At 35.2% G+C, this 23,819-nt stretch overlaps 1 protein-coding gene across 2 annotated transcripts in view; it reads left to right on the forward strand.

Annotated features, from left to right (window-relative positions):
- EXOC2 (exocyst complex component 2) overlaps positions 1–23,819 on the forward strand; it is a 130,545-nt gene that overhangs the window by 42,277 nt on the left and 64,449 nt on the right. For both annotated transcript variants that reach the window (XM_071804532.1, XM_065832003.2), the window contains exons 7-12: positions 4,952–5,032; positions 8,908–9,053; positions 9,167–9,248; positions 9,740–9,842; positions 12,582–12,700; positions 23,332–23,457. In XM_071804532.1, the coding sequence (XP_071660633.1) occupies positions 4,952–5,032; positions 8,908–9,053; positions 9,167–9,248; positions 9,740–9,842; positions 12,582–12,700; positions 23,332–23,457 (657 nt within the window). The remainder of the gene's footprint in view (positions 1–4,951; positions 5,033–8,907; positions 9,054–9,166; positions 9,249–9,739; positions 9,843–12,581; positions 12,701–23,331; positions 23,458–23,819) is intronic.

Consider the following 23,819-nt stretch of genomic DNA (forward strand, 5'->3'; position numbering starts at 1 on the left):
TGCAAAAATATCTAGAAATCTTAAGGGAAAAAACATGACACAAACCCAAACCAAAAAAACCTTAGCAGTATTGACTAATGGCCTTAGTTACAAACCTTAGGTTTTTTAAGCTTCTCTTAGTGTAATGTATTACCAGCTCTGTTCAGGACATGCTGCCTTATGTGTTGGTTTTTGTTCATTATTTATAGCTATGCATTCCTGTTGAATCCATACATTTTTACCCTACGTAGAGGTGCTGTCCTCATCAGTAGCCATTTGTTCAAATTGTTGATCTTTCAATAAAGGAAACCAAAGGCATTTTTATTAATCTGTTGGCATGAATCCTGGAAGCACGTTAACATGTGTTCTTCATCCCTCCATATCTCTGCCTGGATGCCAAGTTCTTTATAGTTACCACATCAGATCTTCAAAAATAATTTGCTGAGTCAGGTTTTCCTTTTTTTGTATTCTTCCCCCTCCCCGCTTATTTTCTGCATCTGACTAAAAGGGTTTGATTCATTTCAGGTACTTTATTTTTCCCCTCTTTAACCATATTTCTGTGGAAATGGGTAAGATTTTCAGATCTACCAAATACATTTCTAGCCATCTTCACTCAGAAAATAGCAGAAAACTTGCTTCTGTGTTAATTTGACCTGAGTTAGGCTGAGGAAGTTTTGAGAATACCACTCTTGATGGCTATCTCAAAATGTGTTTTAAAAATGTCTAATAAGTAAATCAAGAATGAAATTTGCAAGTCAAAAACTGCATGATCCTGGCAAGTGTGGTTTAATTTGTTAGCTTTATGGTTGCCAAGTAGAAAACTGTATCCTTCCTTAGATTAAATAAAATTGTTTTCATCACAACCAGCAATGTATTAGTTGCAGTTTATTTTACTGCAAGGACTATTCTAAGGCTTATTTGCCAGATTTGAATTTGTATGTGTTTTGACCAAAAATAACCAATCCTGTAGTATTTAGTCACAGTTTAGAGCCTGTGAGCTCTAAACTTAGTCTTTTCACTATTATTAGTTAGTATCTCACTGCAGCTCTGAAGTTTGCAAGCCTTTGAAATATTCTGACTTAGCTGGAAACTTGAACGCTTATTGGCGAAGATAATACAAAATACAGTTAATTTTCTGTCCTTAGTTGAAGCATCTGGACCTGGCATTTCTATTTATTGTATGCTTCTCACAGTAGAGCTCCTCAATAACGGTAAACAGGCTCTCCTAGATTTCCAACTGCTGTTCCAACTTGTATAGCTTGTATTAGGTAAGTCCATGATAACTGGCAATTCAAGAAAAAAAATCCTGTCCATCCTTTATTTCAGGTCTTCAAAGACCTACATTTTCCTCCTTGCTCTTCTTACTGCAGCCAGTGATGAGTTGAGGATATGAAGTTGCTTTGAAGTTAATCTCCACTGCTGGCTACTCTGGGAGGTGTAGGCTGCCTTTCTACCTGCCCTTGGCCATCTGCTCCTCCCTCTTCCATTGTATTGCAGTGGTGCACCTGGAGCAAGATTTAGGCAAGGCCACTGGTCAATAAAGAAAGATCTCTTTCTTACTGAGTTAGTTTTCCACCAAATCATCGCACTATGGCTGCCCTGCAGCTGTGTGATTGCTAGATCCAGTAAAAAAATGCCTGTGAGTGTAAGAGAATGGGGATTGTCCCAAACAGCACCATCCCACCGTTACATGGGTTTAGAGCTCTACGATAAAAGGATAATTTGAGTATCTCTGGATTCCTTCCAGTCTGATTAGGTCTACGGCTATTTTTCTTGACTGCACATAGTTTTGCTTGTCTAAACTTCTAACTTGGAGACTTCTTGTCTGGTCCTCATGGAAGGGATGTGTACTTAGCTTTTTAAAAATCTGTTGATGCATACAAAGTAAGGTTAGACTTTCTGATAAAGTATTTTTCGTAACATTTTTCACTATGAAAACTTGAAACTTTATTTTTGTAACTCAACTTTGGTATTCATATGGATGTACTTATTGCTAAATCTGAATATGTGTGAAAATAGATTCTGTACACAAAGTAGCATGTTAAACATGCAGAAAGATATACAGGAAATCCTATTGTGAGTAGAGAGTAGTTTAGGTAGGTCTACGCTTCTTCAATATGTCCTAAAATACTTTATTTTAGACAGTGGTTCAAAAATACCTTTTTGTTTACACTACCACTTGTATATGTTTAATATACCTCTATTGTTACTCCACAGTGCTTTCCACCTTTCTGGAACTTGATACCTTGTATTATTTTTATATTTTGTGCCATTGAGGTGTTTTCCCTGCCTGAACACACCTATGAATTGGCTTAATGGAATTATTCTTCCTGGGTTTCCAATACCACTATTTCCAAGCTAAGAATTTCAAATACTTTATGCTAAGCTGCCAACTTGAAATTATACCAGTGTGAACGAAATCTGGTCATCCATCTTCTAGAAAGAAAAGAAGGGAATAGTGCTGATATTGTATATTCTTATCTAAAGGACATGAGAAAGAGAATTGCTTTGGTGATGTGTTTTAAAACTTTCGGGAACTGGGTAATGATCAGACAATTTCTAAATAAGCTGCTGTCAGTATAAGAAACTATAGTTCATGACTTGGCATTTTTTAATGTGCTAACATGGTAAATCATGGTGTTTCAAAACTTCTTGTTCTGTACATTAAAGGAGGTCATCATGTTTGGCACATATTGGCGATAAAAGGTGCTTTGATATAGAGATTTAGATGTTAAGTTCCGTTTTGGAAATTCTTAGGTGTGTCCCCTTCAGGAGTAACATTATGTAATAGTTAATTGGTCAGCATTTAATGCTATGTCATGAATAGTTCCAAAATACTAAATTTTTAAAATCTTTAAATGTAACTTAGTTTCTTATCCACATCCGTTTAGAAAGTATCTTTCAAAAATATGCTTTGTAGAATGCTTTCAGAATATTTAAATTCAAATCATTACACTTTGATGTGGTTCCAAAAGTACTTGCAATATTTGGTTTTATGTTCTGGTTGCTATTCTGATGAAATTTCAGTATGTAACATTAATTACAGTTTAGTAATTGTCTACCTGTGACTGAAACTGATGTATATAAATGGAATAGTATCATTAGAACCTTTAATGGTTTTGTTATAAAATTGTAGAGGTATTCTTGCAGGTAGTGTCATAGATACAATATCTGCTATGGTTAACAACACACTGTATTTTAAGATACACCTCTGTTTCTTAAAATATGAAAGAATCTGTTAGTTTTAATTCATTTCATTTAAGTGTTGATTGGTTTAAGAAATACAGTGTCCTAAATTAGATTTATTTTTTCCCCTCTAATGACTTTAATAACAAAGACAAAGATGCTCTTGCCTTTTCAAAAAAGCAAAGCTGCTTTAAATTCTTTCTGCAGGATCCACTTAAAGGGTCAAACTTAGATGTTTGAAAATAATAGAATTTTCCCTTATTTTTTTTCTTTCCTTTTAAATCTCTCGCATCCCAAAACCAGTAGGTGATGACATCTGAATGTGCACGTTATAGGCAGTTTGGGGTATACTTTAGACTGGTTCAAGTACCACCCACTGGATTGAATTCCAGGTATCTCCTGGAACATATTAGATATACTCATGGAATGCATCTTCTAGTTTTGTTTTATCTTAAAAGAATCCAGTTGAGGGACTCGGGTTGTTCTGCCATGCAAAGCAAGATAAACTGGGACAATTGGGAAACTGGTTTCAAAACTGTATTTGTGTTTTGAGCTAAAATATGTCATTGCTCACTTTCTTCAAAGCACTGAGTGAGCATCACTGTTTTCAAGTGTAGCTTAACTTCAGTTCATTCTACTGAGAATCAGCGGGAAGCTGTACCATTTATTTTTTTTTTTAGGACCTTAATTTTGTCTGAAGCAACAGGAGCTGATGACTATTTCATAGAGAGGATTTTACATACGTTAACAAATTTAAAAATATTATTTGCATTTTAAATTTTCAAATCGTTTCATGTATACTCTATACATGTATACAGAAATGCTACCTTCAAAAAAAAATCTATATGATCTGTGGTGGTTGTACTGAACAGAGAGGAAGAGGGAAGGAAGAGTGTGTAGGAGAGAGTGAGTAGAAGAAAGGAGTATCTACAAGGAGTATCTACACTCCATTCACTGTTTCTGTTTCCAGAGTGGTATGGTGTAGTTAAGGTATGCTGGTAAATCTCCCTCTTCCTGAAAAAGAAGATATAATAAACCAACAATTTAATGCTGATACTGCACATTTGACATCCTTTAGTAATATGATGTGGAAACGAGTCGGGGCTCTTGGTATTTTAGGACAGGAAAAAATAGCATCTTCAAAAAAGAAAAAAAATGCAAGCTCTCCTCCATTTTCACATGGTTTTGAGCAAAAGCATTGTGATGCTTCTGTGTAATGGTTAATGCAGTGTGTTGCTACAAGATACTTATAAATTGTTTGTTTTGAGAGTACGTTTTTATAGATGCAAGCAACTGGTGAGGGAGGGTTTTAGAACTTGATTTTGGGATTATCCAAATTCCCCATGACTCTTTTTACCCTTTAATTATTGCTAATCTCTTTTTGGTGAGATCAGTGTAAAAACCTTGCTCTACAAAGCAGAAGTATTTTGTTTTAATGATGCTTACTTTTTAAATACCAAATTGAATTAACATTTGTACTGCGTGATTGCTAATTGGGATTGTTCTTTCCATGTGTTGCCTTTTTTTGTTCCTTGAGCGTTAGTGTCTTGTTCAAGAAGATACAGGAAGTCTGTGTTAAAGTAATGGTTAAAATTCTGCAATGTCTGGCTCTAAGCCCTGTCCTCCACTAGACTCTGCTGCCATGAAGCATGTTTGTATTTTTTATGTCTAACAAGAAAAATAACACTTTATTTTTAATTTGTAAAATGTTTAAAAGTGTCACTTTGATGTAATGTATTCCCACCTATTAAAATGTTCTGCATTTTAACTACACACTTTATTCCAGCAATCCATCAAAAACTGGAAGCGGATGGAACGGAAAAAGTAGAAGGATCCATGACGCAAAAACTGGAGAATGTTCTGAACAGTAAGTTTTGTCCTTCCAGCAGCAACTATTTATGGACTTCAGACTTTCTAACAAGCTTTACTATATTCCCAGGAATATGGTAGAAAGTAGAAAACAGTACAGTCTCTCCTACCTTTTTCTATCTCATGGTAGTGATTTCAGGGTGTGATAGTACACCTTTTGAAATTAGTAGCAGCTTTTGCCAGGACTTTCAGCAATGTTTGTGATAATAAAGAAAATAAATACCAAAATAAAGATGTTCTAGAGCATTTACTTTAAATGAATTTTGGTGGCATCTCAATTTTGAATGGAGAAAGAAAACAGGAGGTGTATGGATAGACAAAACTCTAGAAGGATGAGCAAAGCTAAATACCAGGATTGTAAGAAGTCTGAGCAAAAGAGGTAAAAAACAAAGCCTTTTGCAATAACAAGGTCTATTAACAAAATCTTTATCACTTAATTTGCTGCCATTTAGACTACTTGGAAGTAGCGTTCTTTTAAGAAACTTTGAAAAGCTGTCAGTGATTTCTTTTCTGTTTCTCTGTATTAACTGTAAGGTTACATTGAGAGAGATGGCTTGAATTTGCTGCACATCGGTATGCGTTTCATCAGATCAAAAAAGTACCTTTTTTCTCATTCTGGGATTTCTGCCAAGATAATTTTACTTTGTTTCATTGTGATTTTTTTCACAGAGGAAGGGATGTTTCCCTTAGTGCTGTATCAATAAGCAGGAATGACATGCAGATAGCTGACTCAGTGTTGGAAAGTCTGAGTGTGTTTTATGAAATCAAGAAAGTGACATGGAAGTTCACTGTTTTTCTTCTCTTGCATGAAGAAAGCAGTGACTGTATGTGTGTTTTTGTGTGGGGAGCACAAAGAAAGCAGGGGGTGTGTGAACAGCTCTAGCTCTTTTCAGTAGTTTCATTAATGCTCACAATAAAGGTGTAGCTTGAACATTGTTATTCCCCGATCTTGTTGTCTGGAATGCAAAAAACCCAAACACACACAAAAAAACTTCTCACACACACTATATATAAATTCTCTAATGTGTCTCTGTGTGTGCAGAATATTTGATACGTATAGGACAGGAGAAAAAAAGCATTTGCTGAAATTTACCAGTGCAATCCACAATGCTCTGTGTTCTGTATTTGTGCTATGTCGTGCACAAGGCACAGATTCCTTGGAGAAGGCTTTCCCTTTGACAAAATTGGATGACTATTTTAAATTAAAAAGCAAGATTTTAGGTCTGTGTCATTTTCTTACACACTAACGTGAGACATACCTACCTATTATAGCTGTTTAGTTTGATAAATGGTGGCTAAAATCTGTATGCAGATAATGCAGACTGTCTTTTTCAAGCTGGATCTATAGAGGAACTTGTGCCAGGAGCTTCAGAGTGGTATTATATTAAGTTTGGTTCTGTTGTGAAAGGAATTGGCTGCTTTTCCTCTTGATACTTTGCAAGTCATGATGGGTGGGAGGGAAGTAGGAATACAAGGATTTAAAAAGAGTAAATAATATTATGCAAAGTAGTTCAGGATCAAAGCTTTGTTTCTTGTCTGACCATTGAAAAGCTTCTATAATCCATAAGTAACAGGACCTGCTTTCAAAAATTACTTTAAGTCTGTAGTTGAATTCTACATTTACTGTAAGTGCATATTTTGAGAGACAATTGATGTTGTGAGCTAGATTACAAACTCCAAAGAATAAGGATGTTTTTCATGGCATCCGAATGTGTGTTAAGAGTGTGTCAAATTATTGAATTGAAATAGCAGGGGTACTAGAAGCATGGTCTAGTGTTATAGGCAAAATTATAAACGTTTAGAGTTTTTGCTAAATTGAATTGCTAAACAAGCTATTAAATATATATTTATAAAAAGCATATGGTGTGCTATAATGAATTTCATGAAGAATTGTATCTTAAAGGAGGTCAATCAAATTCCATTATGTGGTGTTTCTGTAATGTTCTACGAAAGACAACTGTTGGATAACAAGAACTTTATTTTGAAGTAAAAAAAAAAAAAAAAACACATAGAAGATAAATCTTCTGTTTTGAAAACATAGTTAGTCAATATAGGACCTAAATTTTTATCCATGGACTTTATTATTTAGGTGTAGATTATTCGTCAGTAATCAAGATACAAAGATTGTTAATGTAGAAAGGATGTAGAGGCATGAGGAGGGAAGAAAATGTATAATATTTTTTAAAGTCTAGAAAGGCAGACCTATTTTCCATGAAGTACTGAATTTCATTAATTTCATTTATTTGGTACATTTCAATTTCTGTGTAAAACAGAAAAAAGCAGCCATAGAAAAAAGTAAAATAATTCACTTGACTTGAGGATTTCTATAGGAAATTAATTAATGAAGAGATGAATGTGTGTACTTTTAAAGTAAAGATGGAAATCACTGTGCTATTCCTGCAGTTATTAATTGCCTTTTAAAAACATTTGCATTGAATTAAAAAAAAAAATAGTTGAGAATATAACTTTAATTCCCAGATAGGGTACATTGCTTCTTGGTTGTTAAAAGTATGGACAAGAAACATATGAATTCTAACAAAAAAAAAAATGTGTCACTTACTAGAAGGATTTACCAAACAAGCATTTATCATAATCTCAAGAGAAAAATTGTACTTTATCAGTGGTCTCTATTTAAATATCCAGCTAGCTGTTTTCATTGTGTATTTCTCCTTAATGGATTAAAGTAATCTATGCTAAATAGTATGCAACAGAAATAGCTATCCTGACAAAACTTTTTTTACTTCAAGGCTTCAAAATTTCAACAAAGTTTAAACATTATTTAGATATAACAATTATTTTACAAAGACTACTTTTAACATGAGCAGGCCACCCACAGTGTTGAGTAGAGAAAATGGCATGCAAGCCACCCAGTGAGACTGATGTAATTTTTTTTCATCTTTGCTTAAAGTATAGTCACTAGACCAGATAAAGTAGAAACTTCTACACGCAATGATCAAAAAGGCTAAAACAGTTCCATTTCTTTTTTTTTTTTTTTTTGTTAATTAAAAATAAGTCACAAGTTGAAAATGCAAATATTTGCATGCATTGTAAATCTTCCCTGCTATAAATGCAATTGTATTATTCTCTGTTAGGAAATTATCCATATTACAAAATAGAATGCTTTTTTAGTCTGCATAGAAAAGGTTTTAAGGCTATATTTAATGTACTTACTCAAGAGTATTCCCAGATAGTATAGAAACTTAACTGCGTGAAATCGTTGACCAAGGCTTGATCCTGTATGCGATGATGCCAGCAAGACTTTTAAAGCAATGTGAAGACAATTTGTATTCATTCTATTAGCGTGACCAGCTAGTTAGATTTTTCTTTTTCTGTCATGCTATTGTCTGTGATTTAATCATGGGTACTTCTAAGTGACTCACTTAAATATAAAATGTTGTTAATGATTTTTAAGACTTAATTTGAAAACACAAAACCAGTGTTTGCAAAAGCCTGTGATAACTATTAGAACTATGACATTAATTAACGAAATTACACTTTTGGAAAAAAAAAAACCTACCAAAAAAACCTTTCTATGGCTTTTTTCCATATCCTGAGATGCATAATTCAGTTGTAAAATGTGGATCTGGAGCCAAAGCAAACTAAAATATCTGCAGCAAAGTTAAGCATTTGAAATAGGAAGGAGTGATTGTTTTTAATTGCACAGAGGTCTTACCACATTAAAATGCTAAGTGGTTCACTTGGAAATAGTATTTCATCAGTTGTAAAATGTTAACACAGTTGAACTAAACTATAGAAATGTAGCAATAATTACTCATTTGCTCTCAAAAAAGTTGGATGACTCATTAAAATGAGGAAAATATGTATGTCATTTGAACTAATTCCTCTCTCTTATTTTTGTCCTTTTTAAAATAGGAGCCAGTAACACAGCAGATACTTTATTCCAGGAAGTTCTGGGTCGCAAGGACAAAGCTGATTCAACGAGAAATGCACTTAATGTTCTTCAACGTTTTAAATTTCTCTTCAACCTTCCCTTGAATATTGAAAGAAATATCCAGAAGGTATAATCCTATAAAAATACTTTGCTATTTGCTGAAATTAGTCTGTTACCTTTTTTTTTTTTTTTTTTTAACAAATATAAATGTTTGTTCTTTGTGTGTTTTGTTTTTTTAAGGGTGATTACGATGTAGTTATTAATGACTACGAAAAAGCCAAGTCACTCTTCGGAAAGACAGAGGTTCAGGTATTCAAAAAATGTAAGATTATTTGCCTTTTTTTTTTTTTTTCTCCAACTTAAAGGCTAGTAGTCTAAATAACGTTATGTGGGTTTTATTAAGGATTTTAATCCATAAATGTTGTGGATATTTAGGAACCAATTACTCTAAACAATATTTCTGGCAAGCCTTCTGAGTGAAGTATATGCTGCAGAATGTGAAATCATATAGACAATTTTATTTATTTATTAATGCTTGGTATTATCTGTACATAAAAAAAAAAGTTACAGTGATCAAAATGTGTCTTCAGGTATCTTTCACTGGCATATTGTTGGAAAGACTTCAAAGTCCATTTTCTGGTTTTGTAGAACTGTCGTATACAAGATTTTCAGATGTGGCTTGTTATAAAATGAGCTATATTGATTTCCACATTAACTCTAGAAGTCTCTGGTGTCCTAGAAAAATAACACGATTTTCAGTTCCTACCCCTGCTGAAGGCACATAATAGATTTATTTCCTCTGCCTGCTCCTAGATTATGCTGAAGTTGAAACCAGAATTGAAGCTTTAAGAGAACTTCTGTTGGATAAGCTGCTTGAAACACCATCAACGTTACATGATCAGAAACGTTATATAAGGTAATAATTTGACTAGTGTCTTCATCAGACAGATCATGTTAGATGTGTATTTAAATCTGTTTCCTAAATAGGGTAGTAACTATTTTTACTGTGGTTTAAATACTAATTTTAAAGCTGTAAGTGGAGAATTGAAGATGTTATGATTATGTAAATAATGGCAGTGGATTGGTACTCCTGAGTCAGATAATAAGGAGGTTTTAATCCAAACTGCCGTTTAAATTTGGTTTTGGCTTTTTTACTACTCAGTCTAAATAGTGTAGTTCCTTTATATTTCATGAACACGAAGCAGTTCCCCAGTTTTCACTGAAATTCCTAGATTTTCTGCCATTCACAAAGCTGAAGTCTGTTGTAGGCCTACTGACATGAGTTGGCTGGACCTTCTTCTACTGGTAGACCTTTACTTGCTTTACAGTCCTTGAAGTCAAACTTTACAGTGTTCTGGAACAAGTGATGGCTTTATTTGGGAAGCTTTTGAGTTTTGGATGTTACTAGGACTCCTAGTGTGATTTGACATTCTCAGTGCTTCTTTCAATTGTCTTAAAATATGTAGGGCAAATATGCTGCGTGTGAAGCATTCTTAAAATTCTAACACCCATGTGAGATCTTCAATATTTGGTACACTCACGAGGCCCTGTTGAACAGAAGTGTGGAACTGATATATTAGGTCCTTTTATGTCAGTTTATTAAGACAATGCCAGTGTACATTTATGTAGAGTGCTTCTCATTCTTCTGAGTGCTATATAAATATTGCCCATTTACTGGAATTGTGTTTTAAGGTGAGGAGTTAAGCATTTTGTATCTCTGAAGGAGACACTACTGTTTCCTTTCTATGGCAGTCTTGAAAACCTTAAAGAGCAGCTTCTTTATCTAAGCCAAGTCTTATGACCTCTTCTGAGGATTCTTTGGAAGAATCAGAGTTGAATATGTGATTATGAGTTTATTGTTTGTGGGGGTTTTGTTTGTTTGTTAGGTTTGTTTATTTGTTTGTGGGTGTTTTGTTTGGTTGGTTTTGGGGTTTTTTTTTTAGTTTTTCTCTATGCTCCTTACCTTGAAGTATTGAGTCTTTAAAGATATCCCAGCCTGTGATAAAGCAGACTGTGTTAATGTAGCTACCAAATGTATTTCCACATGTAGAATAGTATAATGCAGGAGAGCAGGGAGTGGACAATTGTGAAACAATTTATTTCTAACAAATTAACAGAATGCCAGCATACAAAGCAATTAAATTAGTTTCACTACTTTAGATATGCTAATGTGTACTAGCAGTGTAAATTTTCTGGAGGCAAAGTGTGAAGAAAACTTCCTTCAGAGCACTTCAGCTAAGAGGAAATTAATAAAATCCTAATTGTAAAATTATTTGCATAAACCCTGCTGTTTTTATGAGGGTTTTTCTTCCTTTTATATGTTTGTTTTGTATGTCTCCAATGTCTAAGACTGAGCGAGACCCAAAATACTGTGGTTTTCCCCCTCAGATGCTCAATGTTTATCTTTATAATTAGACTTCAATTCATATTTTCGTCTCACTTTATTCTGGTATTTACACTGATAATTATTTTATACTGTTCACAAACAGTTTACAATATCACTTAACAGCCAAGTAGATGTATTTTTTCTAAGACCAGTGTTATTTTTCTTTTTTTTAATTTTGTGTCTAAGCAAAGACTAAAGTCCCCCTTAACACTGAGGAAGGACTTGAGCTCCTGATTTATAAATGTCACCCTGTCCAAATGGTGGGTTGTGTCATGTTCTCATCCATTCAGCCAGTCCTGTGTTGACAGTTTATTTTTTGTTCAAGTGCTGCAGACAGTTCTCAAATAAGACACAATTTTGCAACACAGTCCTAATTAAAATGAGGCATTATTGTAGTAATGCAACTTTTGTGAAGAAGTTAAACGTTCTCTACACTGCTTAAGATAATAAATAAGTCTATTTCACCTTCAGCATCTTGAATTTTTGAATCTGCCCTCATTCTCATTAATGCAGAATGGAAAGGAGCACATTAAATAGTAGAGTAGATACTGCTTTTTGAAAATACTCTTTTGAAAGTACTGTTCTCAGATAGTGTTGAATGCCAAATGTTAGCCTATAATACTTCTATGTTCCCTTCAAAATCACCACAGCTGGTTACTAATACTCATCTTTCCCCAAAGACAGAGGGTGTTTTGCTTCTGATTATTAGAAGCCCCAATTCTTTTCATTATCTCTCCTCCCCTCTGTTTTCGCAGACTGTTTGCACATCCTAGTGGAAAAAACAGCATGTGTGTGCTTAATGAGCTGCCAAAAATTAATATCTTCTCTGCTTACTTGTTAAGGTTATGTGGTGATACAATCAGGACATGTAAAGCAGGAAAAAAAATACCATATTTTATGTGCTTGAGATGTCATCACTGATTCCAAGTGAGACATGAAGTACTGAACTGCAGCCTTGGCAGACAAGAGCTTGGTTTGCCGAGTACTTTACTAGAGACACAACGGAAAATACATATTAATGTGCTATTAAATATACATGAATTTGTCTGTTTCCACAAGTTTTTTTGATGTAATTATGCTACACTATAGGAAGAATGGAACATGCAAAGCTTGTGTTTGTGTTGGGTATGAGTGTATCTTAACAATTCTTGAATTTTTAAAACTATGTTAAAAAAAAGAAAAAGTAGTTTTTAATGCATCTTTGGTCTGTTTTAATGAGGCCTTCAGTGTGTCAAGTCAGAACTGTGATTTTTGGACTGGGTTTTACAGATATCTTTCAGATCTTCATGCGCCTGGGGACCCTGCTTGGCAGTGCATTGGTGCTCAACATCAGTGGATTCTGCAGCTCATGCACAACTGTAAGGAGAGCTATGTTAAAGAACAAAAAGGCAAGGATATATTTTTGTTTTATGCATATATATATATATATGTGACACTTAGGAATTTGGCATTGCCTTTTATTTGACAGGTTTTAGTGTATGAATGATATTGGGGGGTTTTTCCCATCCATTTTGATAGCTTTTTACAAAGTTGAATACAGACTTGTATTTTTTTCTTTATTCTATTATAAAACCAAACCAGCAGTTGGACTTTTCTTTTTGTTTAACTTACAACTTTTAAGCTCTTTACATGGGAAAAGCATTAAATTTCAATCATCTGAAGTTGACTGTCCTCTTGAAATTCTTCTTTGAGGTCGTATCAAGTTTGGATTGTTGTCTGAATATGTCAGTTAGATTTCTTTGTCACAAGATATGCCATTAGTATATGGATATGTGGGGCATTTGGGCATAGTGGAATAATCTGTATTTTCTTGACATGCAGTGTTCTCTTGTTCTTTGTTCGTGTGCAGTTTCAAAATTCAGGATACACTGTTCAGGCACAGACCTTGGAGTTGGACAAATTGGATATTTAGACAGGTTATATTAAGACCAATATGAATACTTAGTTGTATTCTGTCTTTGACTTTGCCAGTGTTGCTCCTTAAAGAAATGTGCACTGGTAGCTGTTGCTTTCGGATGTGGTAGCAACTTAGGTACCAGTTAACATGGTCTGTTACATTAGAGTATTTTCAAAAGGGAGTAGATGGGAGGCTATTGGCCTGGCATTTCCAGTAGTAAAATCTGAAAACTGGATTTTTAAATTAGAAAATCACAAGTAGTGCCTTACTTCTCCAGAAGTCTTAATGAGTTTGCTGGTATTTCTGAAATGAGTAGGCATATTGGAATCTGGTCTCTCTTGGCTTATAGGTAACTCCCATGTTTACTACTAGTGTGTGTGTATCCCAAACCAAATAAGGTGTTCTCTTCTGAGAAACCACAGAAATCTTACAGAGTTGGAAATGCTGCAGAAATGTGCTGTAAAATTGCTGCAAGAGGCTTAAACTCTTGTTAGCAGAGGTTATGATATCAGGTATAGAGTTCACAGGGTGCATCGTATATGACAGTGATGTCAGTACCTTTTGACTTAAAGCACTCACAGACCATCTTTGGTCCACAACATGACGTGGAGTCCTGTGGGACCAGCTGGAACACCAGATGGGTTTCTTGGTCTTCTGGTCAAACTTCAGAACATTTCCAAAACCTCCCCACCTTCTCTCCTTGTCAAAACCCTGAGCTGCGATCGCCACCACCCGCCAACATAACAGCTGTCAGGAGCAAAACACGCAAAAATAACCATGGTTAACAATTCTAAGCTTGCTTTTTCTGTGCTCACTTGCAAATTGTTATACAGCCATCTCTCAGCTTCTTAGCAAGAAAAACAGGGGCATGAGGATACTAAGTGCTTGAGACCTTTTTGTTCTAGTGCTCTATATAATTTTGAAGTGCATGCTCCAGTAAATGAATGGAAAATGTGTCTAAATTCCTAGGCTTGCCTTGAAAATCTCAACCAGTGTGGTGTTTTTCTTGCAACAAATCTGCTTACCTCAGCCTTAATATCAAAGGGGCTATTATGTTAGCAGCTTTTTTTGGCTCACAGAAGAGGGAATTTAAATAACTTGAATGCCCGGTAAATGTATGTATGAATAGTTAATATTTAGTGCATATATGAAACAAATACTAATATATTATCACTTCTATTAAAGAACTCAGCAAATTTCAGTAGTTTTCTTCCAACCTTTTATGTGATTGTTACTAATGTAGTTTTAGGATACATTGTAAAATATTCAAGAATTGATCTTAGTTGATAGAATTTCTCACTTAGTATCTGGTAGGACAAAGGGAGGTTGCTGAATGTGGTTTTTTCCTTTCCATAGATCTTTAATTTTGGCATACACCAGACAGGAGAAGGAAAAAATAAAACTTGGAAGAATTGCTATTAACTGCCAAGTAGAATAAAGGTGATTGTGATCAGAGGCATGGAATGTATTTTAATCTACTTCAATAGATGTATGCTTTTCAAACAGGAAAATTATGGACTTTTACTCATAGATATAAAATTGATTATGCAAGACTTTGAGAAATCTAATCAACTTAAGCAAGTCAGAAATGTGGTTTATATGTTCATAAATTCACAGGCTATTTGTAAGAGAAAATAGTAATAAATTTTCAAACATTAGACTCCTCCACTTCAAATGTGCTTCCGAAAAAGATTATTTTGTATATCAAGCATTTGAAGGAAGAGGTGGGTCGTAAGGTTGATACTCTGATGAAAAGGGCATTAAATCTCTTTCTAGGTTACCCCTTTCAACAGGGTTAACAGACATTGTTTCTAGCAGATGGCAGTCTTCATATTGTGTACGCTGAAATAAGCAGACAGCAATTACAGTTCCACATATCAACAATTCCTTGCTTTTCTTAGCTTCATTCTTCTTCTGACTGTGAACCTGTGCATTTAAACTGACTTAGTCAAAACTTTTCAGCACAGTAAACTTAAACCTCAGTGGCAGATCGTATCTGGTTTTGTGTTTGTGCACGATTTTTCAAGTTTTGACTGAGTTTATGCCAAAACATTTTGCTGCTATTATATTAGTTTTCAATGCAGGGCTGTGCTGTGAATCGTTAGTGAATTTTACTACCTGAAATGGATTTTGAATTAGATGAAAGCCTTTGCTTTTCTTACTTGGAAAAGTTGTTATTGAAAACTCAGGCATTCTGGACAGGATTTTTGTAGCTGATTGTTAAAAAAATTATTCTCAAAAAAACTATTTGCTGGACGTGATATATTCAGGAAGGGAAATTCATCTAAGTGAATTCTGAGGAGAACTTACTTCAAATTTAAGTCAGTGATACCATAAGCCGACAGTGTGCTCTCTGTACAAAACTGTGCCAGTTTTCTCCATACTAGCAGGATGTTAATCTTTTAGTCATTACAAGTGAAATAATTTCATTTTCCTATAATAGAAATAGCATCTTCTCCTATCTTCTTTAAGAGATTTAGTGATGTATCATCCCATCCAGCCCCCTAGTAATGGCAGTCAGGACAAATTGTTCTGTATAGTCATAGCAGACCTTCCTCATTTGTGAGATAAAAAAAAAAATGCAGGCAGTTGATGTTCATTTTATGAGAAACTGTTGGAATCCAAGCCTGCATGTTTTAAAGAGTGGATATGCAAGTATGACAGCAGATAAAAATTTCTCCTGCTCTGAAGTGCTCTGAAGTATGAGCAGCCAGGACAGAGACCGCACAGCCAAAGTCAGAGTGGAAGCATGAGACAGTACAGGGGATGCCCAAACCAGAAAGCTGTTCTTTGGCTTCTCTGATGGTCAGATTTTTCCATTAAAGTTGCAGCTGTAGATATGGAATTTATCAACTTCTTGGTTTTTTTCTATTTAATATTAATCTGCATCACTAATGGAATAGGCAGTTGTGCTCTATTACTGGTTTTGAAACTTTTTTTTTAATGGTTATGGAGTCATTTCCTGAAGCGTTGATGAATTCCTTTCATAAATCTGATCACATCCCGCTATTGCTGCCCGCTGCAAGGACCTGAAGTAGGCTAAGCCACTTTGCTGTGGTTACTTAATATGTAGATATATTAGAGAGAAGGAGATTCATGAGGCTGAATAGACAGGAAAAAGAGCATTTTGAAGGCTCTGAATATAAAGCTCAACATGGAAGAAGACTGTGCTCCCTCAAAACAAAATTTCTTACATCTCTAGCAAGAGATAGTTGAATGATGAACTGAATTGTGCTGGTATTTTGTGCCTTGTGTTGGCTAAAGTCTGAATAGCTTCTTCTGAACTTTGAATTTAGGATTTGTAGAAGTCTGTGGACTTTTAAACGTGGTACCTGGATAGTAAATTATTTCCTTCAATTAAGATTTTATGTATTTGTAATTTTTGACTTTACTTTGCAATTGCCTTATTATCGGGGCATGACTGTAGTTTTTCACTATGGTTTGTGCTTCCCAGACTTGTTGGAGCACAGGAAACATGGGGGATATAATGACGTAAGATGACATGAAAATAAATGTAAATAAATGAGGTTTAGTTTAAAATTTGCCTGAGGCTCTGGGCAGATAGCCAAAATGAGTTAAGCAAGGAGATTCTTAACATGAGTATCAGGGAAAGAAGCTGTGGAGGTTAAGACTCTTTTCTGTGTGGCCAATGATTATTTGCTTAGACTTTAATAGTGCCTTAGTAGGTTTCATGATACTTTGAGCTAAAATGGACAGGGACTATAATCCAGTTATCATCAAACTGACTGAAACGGTCGTAATTTCCTAACAGATCTTTGTGAGATATGTAACATTTTTTGCAAGCAAGCTATCTGTTCGTACCCTTTAGAAACTAAGACTGTAAATGGAAACACTAACACAGTTGTAGTGTGGTCTTTCTGCTGCCCTTTTGTGTTGCAAGATGTATAATATACAACTTATTGAAGTTCCCAAGATAGAGACAGTTCTCAAAACCAGAGTGTACTAGTTTGATCATTGTGATTTTTTTTGCAGTTCACTCAGAATGTGATGCACAGCTCTCCAGATATTGTAAAAAACTATGCAGAGTTTTGCTGTGCCAGAGTGACAGCAGCTGTACGTTGCGTGAATGAGAGAGATGGATGCTTAGACCGCGTTGTTCTTTCTTATATGGCACACTGAGATTCTATTCACCTTGCAATGAATGATCCATCTTTGTTAGATCAGACAGGCCAGCAAGGCTTGTGTCAAAAGGGCCTTTTCAATTTGTTATCTTAGCAGCTGGTTCTCTTCCATTGCCTTTGCTTACTGTACATCTGGAAGAAGACTTCTTGCAGCTGGGAGCTATTTCGTGTCTAAACCACATCCCCTGTCCATAGTAGAAATACCCTTTTGACAGCAGATGTCAAGCAAACCCTTAATGGGTTATTAATTAAAAGAAAAAAATAAAAAGAGTAAAAATTAATCAGTACAAATTTGACACTGGATTTGTTTTCCTTTTTTATTACCCCTATGTGTAACTCTGCTGTTATTTATAGTTTTTGGTAGAATCTGACATGTTCAGAAGTGCAGGGGACATTCTCATTTTATGTAATATTTTATATAATCCTTTAATATTTAGAGTATTATTGAAACAGTAAATATTGTGATTAAAAAGCAGCACAGATAGTTTAAAATGAAAATTGATAAGATTATTACTTCTGAAGATAAAGCAAAACTCTTCTGTGACCAGAAGTTTGCCTTGGTGTCTGCTCTAGTCTTTTAGTTCCTTATTTGGGCAGTTAAGTAAAAGCAGGTTGTTTTCAAAGTTGCTGATGTCCACTGGAGCTAGTGCTAGTAAAATGACGTCATTTTTATTTATGTACTGAATTGAAATGTTTGGTTCTTACTTCAGTATTTTTTTGGCCTGCAGGACGGACAATAAGGATTACCCTTAGACTGTGAAATACTTAGAACACCAGTGGATATAATAGGTCCAATTACCCTTTTTGTGGTAAACTGAAAAATAGTTTCATTATAAATATTTTAGTATAATGAAGACTAGCCTTAAGATTTTTAAAAAAGCATTAATTTTAAAATGTATTCCAAAAACATTTTTTCCATAAAGTGCAGCAATTTCAGTCTTCTGCACTCTTCTGTCTGCTGGAAATACAATCCATTTTCTTCTCAATCATTGAAAAATGTCAGGTTCCTAATAAATGCACAGTTAGAAGAATAAAAGAAAAAGAAAGAAAAGAAGAAAAAGAATAAAATGCAGTCGTTCATCTGTTGAGCAGGTAAATTTTTCGGTAATTTCTCCTGCTTGCCTAATTTGTTGCCTAGACAAATTGAAATTCTCAGTGCGGTGTCCTTGAAAGGAATCTCAGCCTGGTTGTGTCTGTGCAGACTCCAGGCGCTGTTTGGTCAACAAGCAACAGTGGGTGGTCAGGCTGCAGCACAGGACAAGGACCCGCTGTGAGCAGGAAAAAATGTTCAAAGGTGTTTAAGGGTGGTAAGGAAGTCTGCCGCCCTTCAGAGAGTCTAGAGGCTATAGATCAGCCTTCCCTCGCTATTGTAGCCTGTGAGAAAATTCACTGTAGGATATATAATGGATGAAAGAGTACAGTAACTGTATTCACCTGGTTGCACATCTGTAGGGTCTTTTTTTTCATTTAATCTTGCTCATATACACGCTGTCTATATGGATGCAGTCTGTGGAATAACTGGTATTGGAATTACCATGGAAAATTACACAGAAAAACTATTCAGCCTGAGGCTGGTCACTTGATAACAATTTTCTTTGTCACTACAAAAAGTACTGGCACTATATTATCCCCTGGTCACCCAGTAGCTTTTGTAAAAAACTTTAGCTGAATGTCATATAAGTGATGCACCGGACTGGTGGAATTACAGTGGCTGAGGCTGGGTTACAGGAGGGAGGCGGAAGATGTGTAACTCCCACAAGAAACCTCTGCCCGTCAGGCTGCAAGAGAGGGAATAAAAAAGCAGAGTTGCGGAGCGATGGGTATTTCAGAATGATTTTTACAATTGGTTTGGTAATAGCTTTAAAATATGAAAGTAAAGGTACTTTTAAAGATTTAGATCATTGACTAGTTTGCAGATCATGGAAAAACCTCATTTAAGCAGATTTCATGTTGATTGTCTTTTTAATGGAGGCTGTAACATGCTGCGTGCCAAGAGCATACATGTAACATTCCAAAAAATGGGGTCATGGTATGTGCATGAGCCATAGGTGCTGTCGACACGTAAACACCCTGTAACAACTCCAGTACTGATAAACTTAGAGTAAACCTGCAATTAAGGGTCAGCACAGGTGACTTTTGATTTACAGAAAGTGAAAGCACAAATTAAATAAATGACCTCAAAAAGCATTGCACTTATTTTTTTGGATCCTTATATTGGTGAGATCTTACTGTGGTAGAACAGGTCCTGAACAAAGCTGTTGAACTATTTATATTTGACATAGTATCTGAATGTTTCGATTTCTTTCTACGTGCTTTCAAAATATCTGTGCACAAAAAGTTGAAACCTTTAAAATCCTTTTTAAAAAAAAGGCATTGTTAAGATTCTTATAACTTCTTATTTGGTCTTCTCATGATTTTACAGTTGTAAATGTAGTAAGGCTTTAATTCTAGTTCTGGTTTGTCGTGACTGATAGAAGAAGAGAATGTAGTACATTTATTTTTCCTGTGTTTCTTTGGTTAAATATACTCTTGGCATTGGAGTCACTGAAAGATATGCTACATGTAGATGCTGTATTTCGGAAAAAAATACTTCTGGAACTTCAAAGATGCAGTGCATTTTAAAAAAAATGAAGATCTGTCAGGAATGTATTGTTCCTGCTATTTATACAACATCTTAAAACCTGTTAGCACAGTAAAAAGTTAATTTCTTGAAACCTGAGATTGTTGCTGTCCTATATTTAGGATCTAGGAATGTAGAAGTAGTACACAAATCGAATAATGAATAGGCAGTAAATTATTTTTTGGGTAGTTTATTTAGTTTTATAAATATTATTGTCTACAGTACATACTAATATTAATTCATTGTGTTACATTATGCTGCTAAATTTAAGCTTCTGGCTCCAGCGAGGGAATGAGTTGGGATGGGAGGAAGATTGTTTGTAAGCTAAGTCTCACTTTTTTACAAGATTTATGTGTTAGAGTGCAGTCTTCAAGCGCTATCTTCTGGTAGGGTGAAAGCAAGATCAGCTTTGCTAATACAGTCCAGATGTTTATTAGTCCTGAGGGTATATGAGCTGTTGTAGTTCCCCGCTGCTGTGTTATACTTGCTTGTAATGCAAGACAACCAATTAAGAAATTAGTTCACGTTAAACTTTCTTTTCCTGGTATGGCTGCAAACTGATGATGTGGTTTTTCTAGTGGAACAAGAAAGTATTCTTTACATGTTTTCTGTTGCTGGTGAATATATAAACCATTTGGGTAGTGTGGGATTAGTCTATCAGCAGAAATACAAAATTTTCACGTTTTCAGCTCCCTCAAGCAAATGGTTTTAATTGAACTAATTCACATTAAGATGTTTTGGTAAGTGTGTCTGTTTTTCTTAAGTCTGAGGTTTAATTGGCACTGTCATTTTTAGAAGAAATTCCTCATATTAACAAGGTGTTTGAAAGGTGAGAACCTAAATTCTGTGTGAAGACATCAAAGAGAGAAGTTTTGGTATATCATTACTTTTTTTAAATAGTAGTGTTTGTAAAAATAGCATTGCTGCACTCTTGGGGATTTTGTTTTTAGTGTATGTTTGAACTAGCAATGCCTGTAACAATTCTGATTTGCCCTTTTTGGCATACGTTTTTGGTTGGTTTTTTGGCCAAATAAAACACAGATATGTTCTTAGGGAAGCCCAAGAACTATGTGAGGCACTTAAAATTTCTCAGGGTCTTCTATACAATTTTCTTTTTATTCTGGGTAGAATCTCTAAGATCTTGAATGAGTGCTTTTTTTTTTTTTTTTTAATAATCTGGAGTAGAATGAATTTGTTTTGGTTTTACTTCATTATGTAAGGTTGCTGTAATGTTTTCACAGGAGTTAATTACTGTAAATTTACAACGTTTAAGATACGTTTTAGAAGTCATAGGTGTTTAAATCGTAAGTGCTGCTTATGTGTGACCTTACACAGGTTTCTGCTATGTGTAAGTATTTGCATAATACATGTCCATAACTATTTTCACTTGCAGCATACATACTTCAAAAAATTGTGAACGCTTTAGTTTTTTACTTTTCTTGTTATTTTGTATTTTTAGCTTGTTCAGAAGGAAAAATATTTCCCCAAATTCTTGCTTAACTCATACATCTTATCTGTGACAGTGGATAATACACCTGAATCACTGCAGTGAATTCCGTATTGCTGAATACTCAACAATTTTAAAGGTGTCATAAAGATTAGGTTTTTTTAAGAAGCGGTGCAGGAGTTAAAAAGTGAACAGGATCATAATGCAAGCTAAAGATAGCACAGATGGGTTCACCAAGTCAGTTATGGCAGTGTGTCAGCCACAATTGTGAACAATGTAGCAAATTGGATCCCTTTACTTGGGTGCATCACAGTATGAACAGTACTAAGATGAGTGGAGGAACCAACAGCTCAGTAATGACAATGCCACAGTGATAGGCCACAGGAAAGCTCTTTAAAAGCCATTAAAGAATTACGGGAGGAGTATCTTCTTTCAAAAGGAACTAAAACCCAATGCTGTCACCTATTGGAAGTTTGCGATAAGTTTCACAATACTTAATACTGCTCTTTAAGCCCCAGCAGCTGAAGTGACTAGGTATATCTTTACTACCATGCTGGTCTAAGAGCAGCATAAATTCAGAATCAGTATTCTTCAAATCCCAGTTACTTCATTTTATTCTTGAATATGAGTATTGCAGTGTTGCAGCTGGTGCTCTTACTGTGTGGCCTTCCTGTTATTTTAAGTGAATATGGATATTGATGGAAATGATCAAGCAAGATAAACTCAAATGCTGAGATTCTCATTACAGAACTCAGCAAACTCAGCCTGAATTACCAGGAGAGGTTTCATCTCCATATAAGAAAAGTGTTGGGGTTTTTGGTTGTTGGGTTTTGTTGTTTCGTTTTTGAGTTTGTACTGTGAGAATGGTCGATCACTGAAGGATGTGGCAGAGTCCCCATCACTGCAGGTTTTCAGGATGCAACTGGACAAAGTGCTAGATAATCTCCTCAAGGCTCCCATTCCCACGAAAGATTTGAGCAGATGATCTTTCAAGGCCCTTTCCAACCTGGGCTGTTCTATAATTCTGTGAATTGTGATTCATTTAAGTTTAGCTGTTACAACTCAGTTAGCCAATGCCAAAATAATTGTTGATGGTTACTTTCAGAAATGTATCTGCAGGGTGAAATGCATAAAGCAGCAATTTAGCCTTTAGAAGAGATGCTGACAGTGTCCAGAACATTAACAAATTTTCATGGTCTGCTCATTATTGTATGGTTGTTTTCCAAAATGTATGTTAGACTCTTAATTTTCCACCTCCATCAGATTAGATTGTTGCTTAGGACTTGCTTATAGTGATCAAAATATGGACAAGTAGCCAAAGAAGAATATAATTATTTGATACACTGGGAAATATTTTGCATGTTTGTAGATATGAATAAGTACGGGATGTTTTACAAACATGCACAAGCATACAGTGCCATTAGTTCATGTGCTTCATGATGGATGGACTCTTTCTACTTGAACTCTATAGAGGTCAAACAGCTAAGAAGTAGCTGAATGCTCTGCCCTTTATTGCTTTAGCTGAAGGCATAGGAAACATTTGCTGTTGAAACATACATTTTGGTACACACCAGAAAAAGTAGTGTGTGCTGTGTCCCTAGTGGTAAAAATACGTATTTGTCCATGTCTTTTAAGAAGCTAATTATAGGGCATTAATTACCATAAAAACAGATAAACATACAAACCAAAGAATGGTATTTCCCACATGGTGCTTGTGGTTTTGGCTTTGTTGCAGGAGTCAGTAGTGGTGTTATTGAGTAGCATTGATGTAGATGAACAGTCTAAATGGGCAAGGTTAAGAATGTTTTTGCTTGATAACTTTTGTCTTGTATCACATCTGAGTTAAATTAGAATTCTGCATGCAGTCAATTGACGTACAAAATCACTTTAACTTTTTTTCCCTTTGTCCCTAGGCAACTCATTGCTGCACAGCCCCATGTTAGACCTGGACAGTGATGTACGTCCATCACCGATTGGCCATCTCAGTCAAACTGCTTCACTGAAAAGGGGCAGCAGCTTTCAGTCTGGCCGTGATGATGGTAGGCATCTGTTTCATTTGGAAAAACAAAACTGCAGTTCCCTATGGGTGTGGTGTAGTCAAAAAACACAAACAGAAACCCACACTCTGTGTGTTTGTTTTGGTTTGTTACCAAATTATTTCTTCTGAGGTGTTACCATTTTGTACTAAAGAGATGCTATATGTTTTTTGCAAGTAACAGGCAGTTCATAGCTGAAATCTTTCTTAACATGCAGTAGAAGGTAATAAGAGTTGTCTTACTAGAAAACCAGAATTTTTGTTTTGGTTTACATAACCACCTACTGCCTACCACCTTTTGTTGTTGTTATACCTTTTGTGTGTGTTTGCTAAGATGACTCTCCTTGCATTTGCTCCTTCTGTGAC

The sequence above is a fragment of the Patagioenas fasciata genome, chromosome 2 (assembly GCF_037038585.1).
Source record: "Patagioenas fasciata isolate bPatFas1 chromosome 2, bPatFas1.hap1, whole genome shotgun sequence".
Lineage (NCBI taxonomy): Eukaryota > Metazoa > Chordata > Aves > Columbiformes > Columbidae > Patagioenas > Patagioenas fasciata.